Source organism: Globicephala melas, chromosome 2, assembly GCF_963455315.2.
Source record: "Globicephala melas chromosome 2, mGloMel1.2, whole genome shotgun sequence".
Classification (NCBI taxonomy): domain Eukaryota; kingdom Metazoa; phylum Chordata; class Mammalia; order Artiodactyla; family Delphinidae; genus Globicephala; species Globicephala melas.
The window spans coordinates 89,590,660-89,606,746 of NC_083315.2; the positions used below are offsets into that span (position 1 = coordinate 89,590,660).

The window sequence follows — 16,087 nt, forward strand, 5'->3', positions numbered from 1 at the left end:
AGAGCTGCCTACTTATCATTAACAATATTATACTTTTCTCCTTACCATACCTTGTGGTAGGGAGACTAATGCCTCCCCCGCTCCCCCCAAAAAAAGATGTTCATAGCCTAATTCCTGGAACCTGTGAATATGTTACCTTACATGGCATAAAGGGCTTTGCAGGTGTGATTAAGGTTAGGGACCTTGAGATGGGGAGATTATCAGAAATGATTGGGGTCCGCCCAGTGTAACCACATAGGACTTAACAGCAGAGAACTTTGGGACTTCCCTGGTGGTCCAGTGGTTAGGACTCTGAGCTTCCACCTCAGGGGGCACCAGTTTGATCCATGGTTGGGGAACTAGGATCCTGCATGCCTCGCTGAGTGGTAAAAAAAAAAAAAAAATCAGAGAACTTTCCTGACTGTGGTCAGAGGGAGATGTGACTACAGAAGTACGATCAGGGAGATGCAGCATGCTGGTTTTGCAGATGAAGGAGGGAGCGTGAGTCAAGGAATGTAGGCAACTTCTAGAAGGTGGGAAAGGTAAGGACATGGAATCTCCCATAGTCTGCAGAATGGAAAGCAGCCCTGCCTTAATTTTAAGCCCGGGAGACTTGTGTTGGACTTCTGACTTACAGAACTGTAGGATGATAAAGTGTGTTGTTTGAAGCCATCAGGTTTGTGGTAATTTATAACAGCAGCAAGAAAAAAAGAAACAAACCCCCTTCGTACTGCTGCAGAATCCTACAGTTTTGGGCCTTGGTTGCCAGGAGCCTAGCTCAGTGTAAATATTTGCCTTTTCAATGTTGTCTTTACCTGTCGGTTAACCAGATCTGGCCACACAGCGCATTTTGGGTACTCTCGTGTGAGGGAGGGCTGTCATCAGCTCAGCAGCTGAGGGGGGAGGAGTTTTGCTGTAGCCTGGCTTGGTCAGGAGCCTTGGTCCTCCCCCTCCTACCACTGTCCCGACTGAGCATGGTCAGCCCCAGTGATGTGGGCCCAGCTGGCCCTGCCATTTCTGGACTATTTCTCTGACACCACGCACCCAGTGGGCCAAACCACTCCTGCTGTACCTGCTGTTGCCAGTGCTGAGCAGGGAAGGAGAGTAAGAAGAGGAGCCTCTAGTCCCCAGGACAAAGGTGCCCCAAAGCTTTGGCCTCTTTCTTCTTAGCCTGGCCCCAACCTATCCATCAGGCCTCAGTGTTCACAGCAATCATTCTGGTTCTACAAACTTTTACTATCACCGTGCTAGGTGCTGGGCACTGGGCTGGTCTGGGGAAAACTCTTTCTTCAAAGAATTCATGGACTCTGGGTTATATACCTTTAATAGATTATGATTCCAGGAAAGCAACCTGTTCCACGTGGAGGGGTCAAAGAGCCTGTGAACAACTTTGGAGCCAAGAAAAAGAATGTGGACTTAACCTTTAGACCATGATGCTGGTGCCAGTTGAGCTGGGGTTTTGTTTTTGTTTTTTCCTTGTGGTTTTCTTCTGAGCATTTTTTGTTTGCTATTTTAAAAAACGTTTCCACTAAGCTTAATATTTTTCCAATTATAAAATTAATATCCATTGTGAAAAGTTCACACAATGTAGGTAAGAATAAAGATAAAAATTTAAATCACCTGTTAACCCTCCATCTAAAAATATCCACTGCTAATGAATTGATGTTTGTTCCCAGACTTTGTCTGTTCATATACAGATATAAGCATGGATATATATGTTTGGAAAGATGTAATCATTCTGCCCATATTTCTTTGCAACAGCTTTTTATTTTAATGATGTGTCATGTACAATATATCTCTTTCTATAATAAAAGATGTACATAGTTTTTTCATACTTTCATTGCATTTCATTATATGAATATTCCATATTTTTATCCAATCCTGTATTGGGGATGTTTCCAGTTTTTTCTATTATAACTCATCCTGCACACTATGAAACTGCCCTCTGGTCCATGAACTATTTAGTGGTCATGGTAGTGGTGTCAGCCATTCAGGTTTTATGCTAATCCATCTATTTGAAAGTAAGCAGAAAAGCAGAACTTACTCCAATCTATTTAACATTTTATAAAGGGGGCTGAAATGCAATAAACTGTCACAGTAGAGATTATTAATAGTCTTATAACCATGAAAAAAGAGCTCTAACTTGCATTTTTAACGTAGAGAATTAGCCTCACTTTTAGTTTTATTCAGAAGTTCTATAAAGCCTGTGTGTTTCTGCTGAACACAGGATGTGGGCACAGAACCCAGAATCGCTGAGGGGCTAGATGAGGCGCAGATGGGTCTCAGGTTTTGCCACCAGCAGTCCCGAAGTGCTTGTTTTTGTTGTTGTTTCTTTTTCTTTTTACTCCTGAACTTCTGAACCAGTTTTCCATTTACAGCAGCCAAGAAGATATGGGATTATCTGTGTAACTCATGCAAAAGTGTTTTTAACTTGAACATCTGGCTTCTACATTCTGAGTGTAGTACCCATGAGTGGGTAGCCAACTCAAGCTCACGGGACCCAGTGAAGGGCAAGCATCACCAGGTGGACCTTAGGGGTCCACAAGCACCCTGCCCTCAAGCACTGAGAACTTGGCTGCTCAGTAATTGCCTCAAGATCCACCCAGGGATTTCCTATCCAATTTAATGGAGGAGAGCTTAAGGATTGAGAGACCATAACTTCACACAGTTCGTATTGAGGGTGTGGAAAACAGGGATCCTCTTTTTAAATATCTGCTCCCCAATACTGATCCCAACAAACTGTACTCACAACCATGGATGGTTAAAAATGCACTTTAATTCTCTTGACCTTTGTAGGGTTTTCTTTCTCATGAATTAGTGTTCTGTCATTTCTACCAGGATGCAGTGGTTGGGGATGCTGGCCCTTTAACAGGGGAGCAGGGGAGGGGCTGGGAATTTTTTTTTTTTTTTTTTTTTTTTTTTTTTGCGGTACGCGGGCCTCTCACTGTTGTGGCCTCTCCCGTTGCGGGGCACAGGCTCCGGACACGCAGCCTCAGCGGCTATGGCTCACGGGTCCAGCCGCTCCGTGGCACGTGGGATCTTCCCGGACCGGGGCACAAACCCGTGTCCCCTGCATCGGCAGGCGGACTCTCAACCACTGGCGCCACCAGGGAAGCCCTCTTCTTTTTTTCTTTTCTTTTTTTTTTAAAGAGGATGTATTTTGGTTTTTTGTTTAAATTTTATTTATTTCTTGGCTGTGTTGGGTCTCGTTGCTGCTCTCAGGCTTTTATCTAGTTGCAGCGTGGCAATGCGCAGGCTTCTCATAGCGGTGGCTTCTTTTGTTGTGGAGCATGGGCTCTAGGCAGGAGGGCTTCAGTATTGCAGCGCATGGGCTCAGTAGTTGTGTCTCGTGGGCTCTAGAGCGCGTGGGCTTCAGTAGTTGTGGCGCACGGGCTTCGTTGCTCCATGGCATGTGGGAATCTTCCTGAACCAGGGATCGAACCTGTGGCCCCTGCGTTGGCAGGCGGATTCTTAACCAGTGGGCCATCAGCGAAGCCCTGACTTGCATTTTCCTAATGACTCATGTGTTGAACATGTTTTCAAGTGCTTATTGGCCATTTATATATGACTTTGTAGAAATGTCTACTTAAATCCTGTTTACTTTGTAATTGAGTTGTTTTTATTGTTGAGTTCTAAGAGTTCTTTATATATTCTAGACCTTTCTGAGGTATATGATTTGTAAATATTTTCTCCTATGGGTTGTCTTTTCACCTTCTCGATGGTGTCCTGTGAAACTCAAAAGTTTTTAAAAGTCAGTTTTTACCTTTTTCAGGTCACTTGTGCTTTTGGTGTCACGTCTAAGAAACCATCGCCTAATCTGAGATCATGAAGATTTTTTTACAAGAGTTTTATAGTTTTAGCTCTCACATTTAGGTCTTTGATGTATTTTGATTGTTTTTTGTGTATGGTATGACTAACAGACCCAACGTCATTCTTTTGCATGTGGATATTCCATTTTTCCAGCACCATTTGTTGAAAAACTTACCTTTATATACTACAGAATATCATTGTAGAACATTGAGTAATAGAGGAAAAAAGGAAATTTGTCACTTATAAATCTATTACTCAAAGTGATCTTGTTTACTTTTAGGATTATTTCCTTATAGTTTTTTCTTAAATATTAATGTTAACAATCAGGTGTTATCTAGTTAATCTTATCAATTTTATAGGTAAGTACTGTTATTATTTCCATTTTACAGATGAGGGAACACAGAGAGATTAGGAATTCTAATTCAGATGTACTTGGGCAGTAAGTGGTAGTGCCAGGATTTGAACCCAAGCGGTGTGACTGCAGAGCCTCTGCACTTCTACAATGTGCAGGCATGTGTGAGTTAAATTATTATTTTGTGGTATTACAGCACTGTTCTAGCCTTAGTCTCCCCCTACATACAAATGAGTGAACATGTATGATTTAATTGATAACAACAATAATAACTAAACACATACTCTTGTTCCCACCATCCAGGCAAGAACTCAGGTATCTCCAATATCTTTAAATGTGTGCCCCTTCTGTTGAATGTGTGTGCCCATCCCCATTCTATTCCCTTACCTTGCCAGCCTCAGAGTTAACTACCATTCTGAAATTTTCTACCATTCCCTGTTTTTCTTTATCTGACTTACTCCATATAAATATATACCCAAATAATGCTATTTAGTTTTGGCTACTGTTGAGTTTTGTATAAAATGGAATCACTGTATATATTTTGGGGGGACTTGCTGGGTTTTTCTTCACTCAACATTTTTTGTGATTCATCCATGTTAATTTTTATAACAACAATTCGTTCAGTTTCACTCCTGCATAGCATTCCATTGTCTGAATGTATCTTTATCCAACTTTAGATTGTTTCCATTGTTTGCTGTTAGAAACAGTGTTGGAATAAAGTTTCTTTTTTTTAATAGATCTTTATTGGAGTATAATTACTTCACAATACTGTGTTACTTTCTGTTGTACAACAAAGCGAATCAGCCATATGCATACACATTTTATACATCTATTGCAGCCCATGTGCAAGAGTTCCTCTATGTTAGTAGTAGAATTGCTGAGTCATAGGGTATGTGCATCTTTAATTTTACTATATAATACTCTAGTTTTCCAAAGTTGTTTTATCAGTTTATGCTCTCAACAGCAATGTAATAAGTTCTCATTGGGGTATGTCTTTGCCAACACTTAGCATATCCAGATTTTTAAAACTTTTGCCTATCTTTTGGAATGATGGGTTTTAATTTGCATTAATGTTAAACACCATATATATATGGTGTGGAGTTTTTTGTAAAATGACTGTTCAAGTCTTTTGCCTATTTTTCTCTTGGGGTGTTGCCTTTTTCTTAGTGGTTTGTAGTGTTTGATATATTCTAGATACCAATCTTTGTTATAGGTATGGTGAATATATTCAATCTGTGGCTTGACGTTTTACTTTTTTCGTGGGGTCTCTTAATGTAGTTATAAATTTTAATGAGATCAATCAGTCTTTTGCTATATGCATGTAATTTGTGACTTCTATGTTGAGGTCATAAAAATGGTTTTATATTTTTTTCCTATGTTTAAAATTTTTGAATCTTGCATCTAAATCCTTTTCCGTTGGAACTTACATTTGTGCATAGTGTGAGGTAGGGACCTATTTTCCCCCCACATATTGATAACCATTTGTCTCAGCACCGTGTTTGTTTTTTTTCAGAAGTCCTTCCTTTTACCATTGATCTGGAATGTCTTGTATGTCAAGTTTCCATAGATGCATGAGTTTGTTTCTGGGCTCTTTTCTATTCCATTGGTCTTTGTCCATCCCTGGGCCAATTCCATCCTGTTTTAATTATAAATCTCTCACTTTATTATTCTTCAGGTGTGTCTTTGTCTTTCTTCCTCCATTAACTCTCTTCCATATTTTAGGATCAGTTTGTCAAGTTTCATGAAAAACTATTAAAATTTTGTTAATAATTACATTAAATCTATATATCAAGTTAGGAAGAAGTGATATCTTTAGGATATTTAATCTTCCTATCCATAAACATACTCTCTCCCCATTTTTTTTGTCTTCATTAATTTCCTCCAATAAAACAATTCCTACAATTTTTCCATTAAGAGCTTCCATTAACATCTTTTGTTAGCTTTACATTGGTGTATGCATTTATATTTAAAAACTGTATACATTTAAATATGTGTGTATTTAAATTTAAATACTATTATTTGAACATATATAGCATATATATTTATACTTAAGTACTATGTATATTGCTACTATAAATCAAATATTTTTAATTTACATTTTGTTACCAGTATAAATGCATTTAACTTTTATGTTGATTTTTCTGTCCAGCAAATTTAAATTCTCTTATTCAGTTAAATTCTCTTATTAATCCTAATAATTCATCTTTTATACCTTATTGACATTTCTATATAGTTAATCTATATATAACATCAAAATAATATAATTTTGTTTCTTCTCTTCAAATCCTTATTCATTTTACTTTTTTTCCTTGTCTTAATTTGCTGCTGGGACCTCTAGTATAATATCACTCAGAAGTAGTACTGGGCCTCCTTATCTTATCTCTGATTTTACCTGTAAAATACCGATATCTCTCTACTAATGTGTGCATGTGTCTGTTTATGTGTGTTAAGAAAACCCTTATAAGTCTATTAGCCTATTTTTCCTCCAGCTATGAGTTTTTTATCATAAACTCACTGAGTGTTGAAATTTAATTGAACACTTATTCTGAATCTTTGAAATAAGCATATAAATCATCTCCTTTAATCTGTTACTGTAATAAACCACATTAATTTTATGATTTTTAATGTGAAATATAACATTCCTTTAAAATGTGCAGAATATATGTACATTTAACAAAAAATTACAAAGCAAAATCTCTTGTAACCACCATCCATATCAAGAAATAAAACATTACTAGCACTCCATAAGCTCCTGTGCCCGCTACTAGTTAGATATTAAATATTCAGTTTATGTGCTTATTTTTTGATTTCTTTTTACATAGAACTGATACATTTCTTTTCCTCATTCTTTCTTCTCACATTTTAGGCCTTCTCACTGCCTGAAGTGCATCATTTAGAATCTCCTTTAGTGAGGATCTAAAGGGTACTGAATTCTGACTTTTTATCTAATGACGTTTACTTTGCTGTAATTTTTTAAAAGATATTTTTGTTGTGTATGGAATTGTATGTAGGCAGTTGTTTTACTACATTCATGATTACTTTCTGCTCTGTTCTGGATCCCACTGACATTGAGAAGTCAGCTGTTGTTCCTTTGAGAAGCTGAACACAGTGTTTTACCATTGTTTTAATTAGTGAAACAAACAAAATAGGCACAACCAAGTCTCTAACAGATGTAAGAGGTAAATATGAATTTTATATGGCAAAATGTTTTATCCACTGTAATAAATTTCCATAATTCTGAAAATTATCTTTCAAAATTTTTCCAAAATTCTAAGAAAAATTACAAATTGGAGGTTTACGCTAAACATGCATACTATCTTATTATGCAGTTTTGTATGCAGAAGAGACTGAAGAGTTCAGATTTGACCGAGATGTTGATGTTAAACCTGAAATTCTGTCTTTTCCACCTCTAGACTGCCAGAGCCCCCACTACAGCTACCTGCCAAGACAGGTCAAATGTGGAGACGTAGCGCCCTAGGTAGAATTATAAAGAAGATGATATTTGCGGTAACATCAATACAACTTCTGATTTAATGCATAAAGCATAAAAACATATAAGCATTAAAAAGCAAGACAAGAATAACGGAATCACTTTGCTATACAACAGAAGTTAACACAACATTATAAATCAACTATACTTCAATAAACTAAATTTTTAAAAAAAAGAAAAATAAAAAGCAAGACAACAGAATTTGGAATTAGTCCAATCCAAATGAGGCATCTTCAAACCTGAAAAAAAGAAAAAAAGGAGTATTAGCAAATACATTTATTTTATTTGGATTACAGATAGCACCACCAAACTTATCTAACTTGTGCTGTATAAATCACTGTTGGTAAAAGTAGTAGGTGCAGGTGATTTTCCAGATCCATTAAAAGAGCATATCCTACTAGTTTATCCCACTGGTTCCCCCACAACCTTAGAAGAATGAATGCTGGTACTATAGTTCAGATCCTCGCTCTACCATTTAGTATCTGTGTGACTCTGGGCAGGTCACCCAAACTCTCTCATGCTCTCGAAAATTACCTTCCCTGTCCTACAGTGTAACAGGAAATTTGAATAGGTTTTCAGTGCCAAGATACCCTGTGGAGTAAAATTTCCCAGAAAAGCTGGATTATCTGCCTCTGGCCTCCAACTGAAGATGCAGAGAAGTCCAATTGCTCCCTGTTTCATGCAGCTACAGATACTTGCAAGATACGTCTGTTATAGTAGCTTTACATTAGGTTACAACAATCTGTTTCCATTTCTTTCCTCTATTGGACTGGGAGCTTCTAGAGGCCACCACAGTGCCCACACACTTAGGAATGGTGCATCTGCAGAACCATGTCACTCTTCCCTTCTGGCTGAATAACAAAGCAACTGCCATGCAAAGGAAGGGACGGTTCACTTTTGAAGGCACAGAGATGCCCAAGGCAGAAATGGCAGAAGAAAGAGCAAACCCTTGAAGGTGCTGTGGGTAACCGCAGCCTCTGTCCTGTCATAGCACACCTGTAGCTCTTCTGTCCTCCCTTTAGAGGGTCAGTGATGCTGGCAGAGACACACTCAGGGTCACATGCCTTCCTCATGCCACCCCACAGGAGAAGGGAATGTGACCCCGTGGGGTTCTTCTCTGCCTGCTGAATTGCTACCCTGATGAATGTCCTCCAGACAGTGAGGGTTATCATATGAGAGCTGTCTATAACAGTCCCCAGGATAGTGACATTAAAAAAAGATTTTCTGGGGCTTCCCTGGTGGCGCAGTGGTTAAGAATCCGCCTGCCAATGCAGGGGACACAGGTTTAAGCCCTGGTCCGGGAAGATCCCACATGCCACACAGCAACTAAACCTGTGCACCACAACTACTGAGCCTGTGCTCTAGAGCCCGCAAGCCACAACTACTGAGCCTACATGCCACAACTACTGAAGCTGGCACGCCTAGGCCCGTGCTCCACAACAAGAGAAGCCACCACAATAAGAAGCCAGCCCACCACAACAAACAGTAGCCCCCACTCGCTGCAACTAGAGAAAGCCCGCACGCAGCAACAAACACCCAACGCAGCCAAAAATAAATAAATTACTTTATAAAAGAAAGATTTTCTTAAGATTAGAAACTTACCTCCATGATGCTGGTTACTGGTCTCGATCTACAGAAAAGAAAATGGAGAAAGAAAAAGAGAAACAGTTAAGTTTCACTTTTGAAATACTATGTACTAACAAATGTCTAAAACTGTTATAAATAAAGCTGGCAGAAGAGCCCACTGTCCCTCACCATGAGTGCCTCGTTAAGAAAAACCCAGCAGGTCCCCACCTTGCCTACTAGCCTTAGATCCCAAGCCAGCCAGAGAACTGAAGGAGTCTAGGATTGGAGGGCACTACCATAGCAGGACTTACAGACAAGACCGGTGCCTTCCTGAGACTCTCCTTGGTCCTGAGTATCCCTGAGGCTATCAGGAAGGCCCAAGGAAGCCAGTAGGGAAGAATCATTGGGAGTGCCTGTGCACTTGTGGAAGTGCCGCTACTGCTCCCTGCTCTCACTACAGGGAAACCACTGTCTCCGTGACCACGCTGTGCAGAGATCTCTCAGAAGGTGCCACTAATCAGAGCTTTAATAACATTCCCTGATAATCCCAGTATGCACATGTTCTTATATCAAGGCAGCTTTATGCTGTGGCTATGTTCAGATACAACTGTCAGCAGCTAAGGAAGGAACTTGAAAACTTACCCCACTTAACTATCTGGGGCTCTCTGAGAGTAACGTGTTTCACGCGGCAGCTGTACTCATCCACTGCGTTGGGAGTGAACTCAGCGTGGACCAGAAGGTAGAAAGACCAGTCCTTGCTGAAAGACAGGTCTGATTGCTCCACCTCCATCTTCTCCCCATTCTTCAGCAAATCAATCTCAATCTGGGGTGGATGGAACCCAGACACATAGCAGTTCAGGTAATTTGGTTTTCCATTCTCTGCGGGGTGTCGTGAGTAAACCTGAACCTTCGGAGGACCTGAGGAGCAGCAGGGGAAGACAGATGAAATTGCAGAGTATTTCACTTGGGGCTACCTTGGTCTAAAGCTAGATCAGGCCCCAAGTGTTTATATTTGATCCTCCATTTCTCCCAATTCCATTTCCCCTCATGCCAAATGAGCTTCCATTTTTCCAAAAGGCAGCCTCCATTTTCTGGGATAAACCATGACTTAGTATCTTTCCCACATAATTCCCCTACACGTGCCTTTCAGGCTTTTTCTAGCAGATTTCTCTTAACATCTTCTTCTGTCAGTGAAGATTGTGCTGTATCTTTAATAATCTTTCTGTGGAGAATCTCAAGAACTTTTCATTGGCTCCTCAGCACCCACAGAATTCCTTATCACTCAAAAGTCTACATGATTTGGCCGTAATCTACTTATCAAGCTTCATTTCTCACTTCACACTCCCCCCATATTAGCCACATCAAAAATTCCCGTTACTGTACACTGTTTCAACCCAGTCAATTTTTTTCCCTTATGTTTACTCCTTTTTTTTTTTTTTTTTTTGCCTCCTGCCTAGATCCAGACCGTTCAGACTTCTCAATATGTGCTTAGTACAGTGCCTGGCACACAGCAATTGCTCTGTAAGTGGCAGGTGTAAATATTGTTACCTCCTTGCTCTGAGACCTGATTCAACCCAAAGTATGTTCTTGCAAAACACAACCTCATCATCCTACCCCAAGTTTACACACCAAACCTCTACCTGATTTTTTTTTTTTTTTTTTTGCCATATGCGGGCCTCTCACTGTTGTGGCCTCTCCCGTTGCAAAGCACAGGCTCCGGACGCGCAGGCTCAGCGGCCATGGCTCACGGGCCCAGCCGCTCCATGGCATGTGGGATCTTCCCGGACTGGGGCACGAACCCGTGTCCCCTGCATCGGCAGGTGGACTCTCAACCACTGCACCAGCAGGGTAGCCCCCTCTACCTGATTTTATATGTGATTTCATGAGCTTGAAAAAAAGAAACCAGACCAAAATGCCTGCAGAAGATGGCAGATACCTTAAATGAAGTTGAGCTGGGTAAGAACAATAGGGAAGGGTGAGGACTGTGGCACATGCGAGAGAACATACTGTCACCATTAGAAAACCAAGTGGAATAATGCACATGGGAATGGGCTTTGCATTTTTAATTAGCATGCTCAAGTGATTGCCATAATCTGCCAGGTTGGGAATACTGCATAATGCTACAGAACAGTGGTTTCCAAAATGGGATGCATGACTAGACCCTCCATAGGGATGTAAAGAAAATATTATAAACTCTATTTCTATATTTTTCTTCCAAAGTGAAGTGTTACTGCTACTAAATATACAGACTGACACTAATACATGTTAATAATCCACCTTTAAATACAAATACATTCAGGGTACATGATTGCAAAAGTCAGTTCATCCTTCATGTACAGAAGGTGGTGGGGTAAGGAGGAGAACCAGGCTATTCTGATCAGATGTATCTGTCTAGAAACATCCTATCATCAAAGAAAAGGTTCCTAGTCCCACCAAGAGCTGTACTGAGAATCCTAATGAACACTGATTTTTTTTTTTAATCAATTTTACCTTTTTTTTTGGCTGTGCTTCGGGGTTTGTGGGACCTTAGTTACCCGACCAGGGATTGAACCCGTGTGCTTGGCAGTGAAATGACTGGAACACCAGGGAAATCCCATGAACGCTGATTTTTAAAAAATAAATTTAAAAGTGAAGATAAATCAGAAAGCCCTTCACATTTCAACTTCTAATAATCAGGACATAATAAATGCCACAGGAATCAGAGCACTGATTCATCCTGCCTGGAATTCACTCTTTGAGGGAGCCAGGGAATTTTCTGCAAGAACATCACAATAATCTCTTCCAATAGTGGGAAGAGTATCAGAATCTGGCCTCAGCCACTAATGGCTCTGTGACTTTGGGAGAGTTATTTGAGCTTCTGTAACTTAATTGAAGAGTTAATGTATGCCCACAGTGAAATAAAACCCACACAGGGGAAAGAGCAGAAAATACACCCCCTAGAGGCAATCGCAATTACACATTTCTTGTATATCTTCCAGAGAAGGTCTTGTGTATGTTCCAGGCGTTACTTCGGAAATATTCAAATTAAGATAGTCTTAATGTCATTAATGACATTAAGTTTTTCGAAAGACTTACATAGTCATGTAATAATAGTGATGATACAGACATTATGCTTTATTTTGTAAATAACTTTTAAACTAACTTCCTTTTTCTCATGAACAACAACAAACAAACAAACATACACACACACAAACAAACAAAAAAAAACCCGCTTCACAGAGCCTTTTGTGAGAGAGAAAAATCTGAGGGTCCGGTATATTGCAGGGTATTTAGAAGGTACTGAGTCAGTATCCATGGTGTCCCTGACAGACAGCTTGGGTAAGCGTGTTGATTGCTCTTATCCCTAGTATTACAACCTTTCTGAATGATAAACCTTCGCTTACTCAAAACTGAAAGTACATACTCAGTTCATCTTGGAAAGAACCAGGCAAGGAGCCAAAGGAGGAGCCCTCTGTGAAGAAAGGCAACAGGGGCCCATGTCCGCCCAGCCTGCTCCCGAGAATCTCTCCCCAGAAGGCTGTGAAAAACGCACGGATTACAGGCAAAGGGCTCACAGGCAAAGGGCTCACGACCCCCCAAATGCTCTGGTCAGGCTCTACCGTCTGCCATAAATCCCCTGCGTAATTAAGTTACTTCAGCTCTTCTAGCTTCCCTTTCCTCATCTATGACAAGCTGATGATAAAGGCATCCTGTTTAAATCGTAGACGCATTTCACAATTAAATGACATACAGCACATAGCGCAGGTCAGTAAGCCGCCAACGGGTAGCTCTATGATTATTATTAAGAGCGACAGGTAGCGGGAACAAGAGAATGAACGCCGTGAAGCGCTATGTAAACACCTCAGGACATTCCACAAGAGTCGCGTGCAACTTCCTCGCCGTGGTTTGGTCGTCGCGGATTTGGGGAACGTGCAGAGAGGCAGCTGAACCTGGCGGGCGCCTGGAAGAAGCTCGAGGCCCTCGGGCTCCCAGCGGACTGATACACCCTGGCGGCGACTCCCCCAAAGCCCACGCGTGGTCTCCACCCATTCGCAGCCCCCAACCCAGCCCTTTGGGACCCGGCAGCCCGCCCTCAGCTCCCGCTGCGCGGGGGGAGCCAAAGGCCCCGCGAACCAGCGGAAGTGAACCCCTCCCCCACCTCGGTCGCTCTGTCCCGACCTACCCGGTGCGGGCGTGCCAGAGGTCCCCTCCCCCAATCCCGGAGAAGCCGGCGTCCTGGACTCGCACCCCCCCCCACTCCACACCCCAACCGCCTCCACAGCCCGAGAGAAAGCCTCGTGCTACTCCACCGACCCTTGGGATTGGGACCGGGGGGTACGGAGTTAGTGCCCAGTGGCTGCGAGCGGGACAGGGACGAGCTGGTGGAAGAGGGAGAGGGAGGAGGGGACACTCACGCTGGACGGCGTCCAGGCCAGACAGCGAGAGAAGCCCCAGCAGGACCAAGGTCACGAAAGGAGCCATCGCTACAGGAGCAGCTCGGGTGTCAGAGTGAGGACCCGGTCCCGCGCCCGCACTTATAGCCAGGCCCAGGCCGCCAATCAGAACCCTGCCCGCCGGGCCGTCACCGGTCTCCTAGCAGGCGAGGCCCTGGCAGGTTAGAAAGAGGGACTTCCCGGTTTTCAGTTTCATTTTCTGATAAAGTCTTGTGATGCTTAGGAAGGCAGGGTTGAACCGGGTGGATTCGCTGTCTGTACATCGGCGCCCTCTTATCAGGGATGCGCGCCCAAGCTTGGGGCGCGGGCCGCCCACCCGAGAGCTTCAGTCCGGAGGAAACTTCGCTTTTCGGAACAGCATCAGAAACGCTAAGGCACTTGCTCCCCAAGCATGCCCCAGCGAGTTAGGAGCCTAGAACCTGGTTTTCGATCGGGAAAACTGAAGCCCAGAAAAATTAATGAGAGTAAGGACAGAGATTGAATGGTACTGGGCAGAATCAGAACTTGGGTTCACAATTACAGCCCGGAAATACGCTGTAGGGCTTCGGGATTCTTTGGGCAAGAAAAGTCGTCCAGAAACCTCGAGGCCTCATGAGGACAGCTCAGAGAACCGTCCAGAGTGAAGGAGGACCTGCTTGCTTCCTGAGTCCCTTCAGGGAAAACCCTGTGTGGAGAAAGTCTGGCCTGTATCTTGCCTCTGTAGTTTAGGTAATTTTCTTTGTTTTGTTGATTTGTGGGGAAATGACCCCTGATAGTAAAAGGTAAAAGCAGTAACTGCTTAGAGTGTTAGACTACCGACCCCGTGAGGAACATCATTCCCTGCGAATTACCACACTAGAATGGTGCTTGGCATGGAGTACATACTTGGTAAACTGACTGAATGAGTGAATGGATGGATGGATGGAAGGATGGATGGATGAACCTACGAATGAAAGAACGAACGAACATGTGAGGGAATACGTGAGTAAACATTAGGATGTAGGAATTACCCCGTTACATTTTTATGGATAGGAAAACAAAGGCTAAGTGTTAGGTTTCAGATGGGCCTGATTCATTTGTCATTCGTGCTTCAGACACTTGGAAGATAGAGGACTGGGCAATTTTAGTGAGAATTCGGGTTGCATCAGCTGTGGGCCCAGCCAAAGAAGTTAGGCCTACTGACTCTAAGAGCGTGTCAGTATTAGACTCCTTAAGGAAACCTCCACTCCAGAGATACCATAAAAAGATGCTGACATCACCTGGTGGCTGAGTCCAGGGATCTTTTCTGAGTGGAACACTCAGAAGAGGAAGTGAACCATGGGGAGGGGGAGGGGCAGAGATCTTGGAAATCACCCTGGTTTGCACTTGAAGGGAGTTGGGTGGTGCTTCCCCAAAGAGCACAACCAATGTCATCTGGATTTCTTTTACATATTTTTAGAGGTTTCAACTAGCCCTACCGTGGTGTTTGTGTCTAAACTAGAAAAAGTAGGATACTCTCCCCAGACCTAATAGAAGGAGATAATGCACAGAGAGAGCCCCGGGGAGCACAGAGGGAGTGTTCAGTAATGATTAAGAAGTGTACTATGATTATTGATGCTAGTTACCTATTTTTTCTACCAGCTCTTTATAACTCTCTCGAAATGAAAGAATAATGGTTAGGCATAAAGTTATGAGTAAAGACACTCCTGCCCCTCCCTTTTGTTTGTTTGTTTGTTGTTAACTCATTTAAGGGTCTTAACGCCTGGAATGTTAGTGTTGAGTTGTTTTCTAGTGCCTTGGAAGAGACAGGGCTGGTGGTCACCTCTATATTCCTTGTTTACCACATCACAGACAAATACTGGAGTACTTAAAATTCTTGAAAGATAGAATCTGATCTAGTCACTTGAAAAACCAGTTTTTAAAACACTTTTTTAAAAAAAACAGTGAAGACAGAGAAAATTATATTTTTTCAGTTTTTTTTTTTTTTTTTTTTAAAGGAGACCACTGTTTGCCTAGGAGGGCAAACTTCTGGAAATGTACAAACATGGCCTTTTAACAGTGTTATCTCCCATTAGTGGGATGAATGACAGCATTTTTTTTTTTGGCCTAATGACTTTTCTAAAAAAATTTTATACAATAAATGTTATTCATAATAGTAAATATTTTCTGAATGTGGAAGAACTGGGACTTCATACACTCCTTTGGGGAATGGAAAATGGTACAACTACTTTGAAAAACAGTTTCAGTTTTTAAAAAAGTTAAACATATGCTGGCCATATGACCCAACCACTCCACTCTAGGTATTTACCCAAGAGAAAATGAAAGTGTATTTTCATGATGAGGACTTGGACAAAACTGTTCAAAGCAGCTTTATTGGTAACAGCCAGAAATTGGAAACAATCCAAACTTCCATCAACAGGCGAATGGATGAACAAACTGTGACAGCTATCCATACAATGGAATACTATCAGCAATAAATAAGGCATGGAGGTTTCCCTG

The 16,087-nt window shown here is 41.8% G+C and overlaps 1 protein-coding gene across 1 annotated transcript; it reads right to left on the reverse strand.

Moving 5' to 3' along the window:
- Positions 1-6,700: 6,700 nt before the first annotated feature.
- On the reverse strand, positions 6,701-13,741 carry LOC115850309 (beta-2-microglobulin). The gene is made up of 4 exons (XM_060294331.2): positions 13,592-13,741; positions 9,840-10,115; positions 9,234-9,261; positions 6,701-7,870 (listed from the first exon to the last, which is right to left on the reverse strand). The coding sequence occupies exons 1-3, from the start codon at positions 13,656-13,658 to the stop codon at positions 9,248-9,250; spliced, it is 357 nt and encodes a 118-aa protein (XP_060150314.1). The 5' UTR covers positions 13,659-13,741; the 3' UTR covers positions 6,701-7,870; positions 9,234-9,247.
- Positions 13,742-16,087: the final 2,346 nt, after the last annotated feature.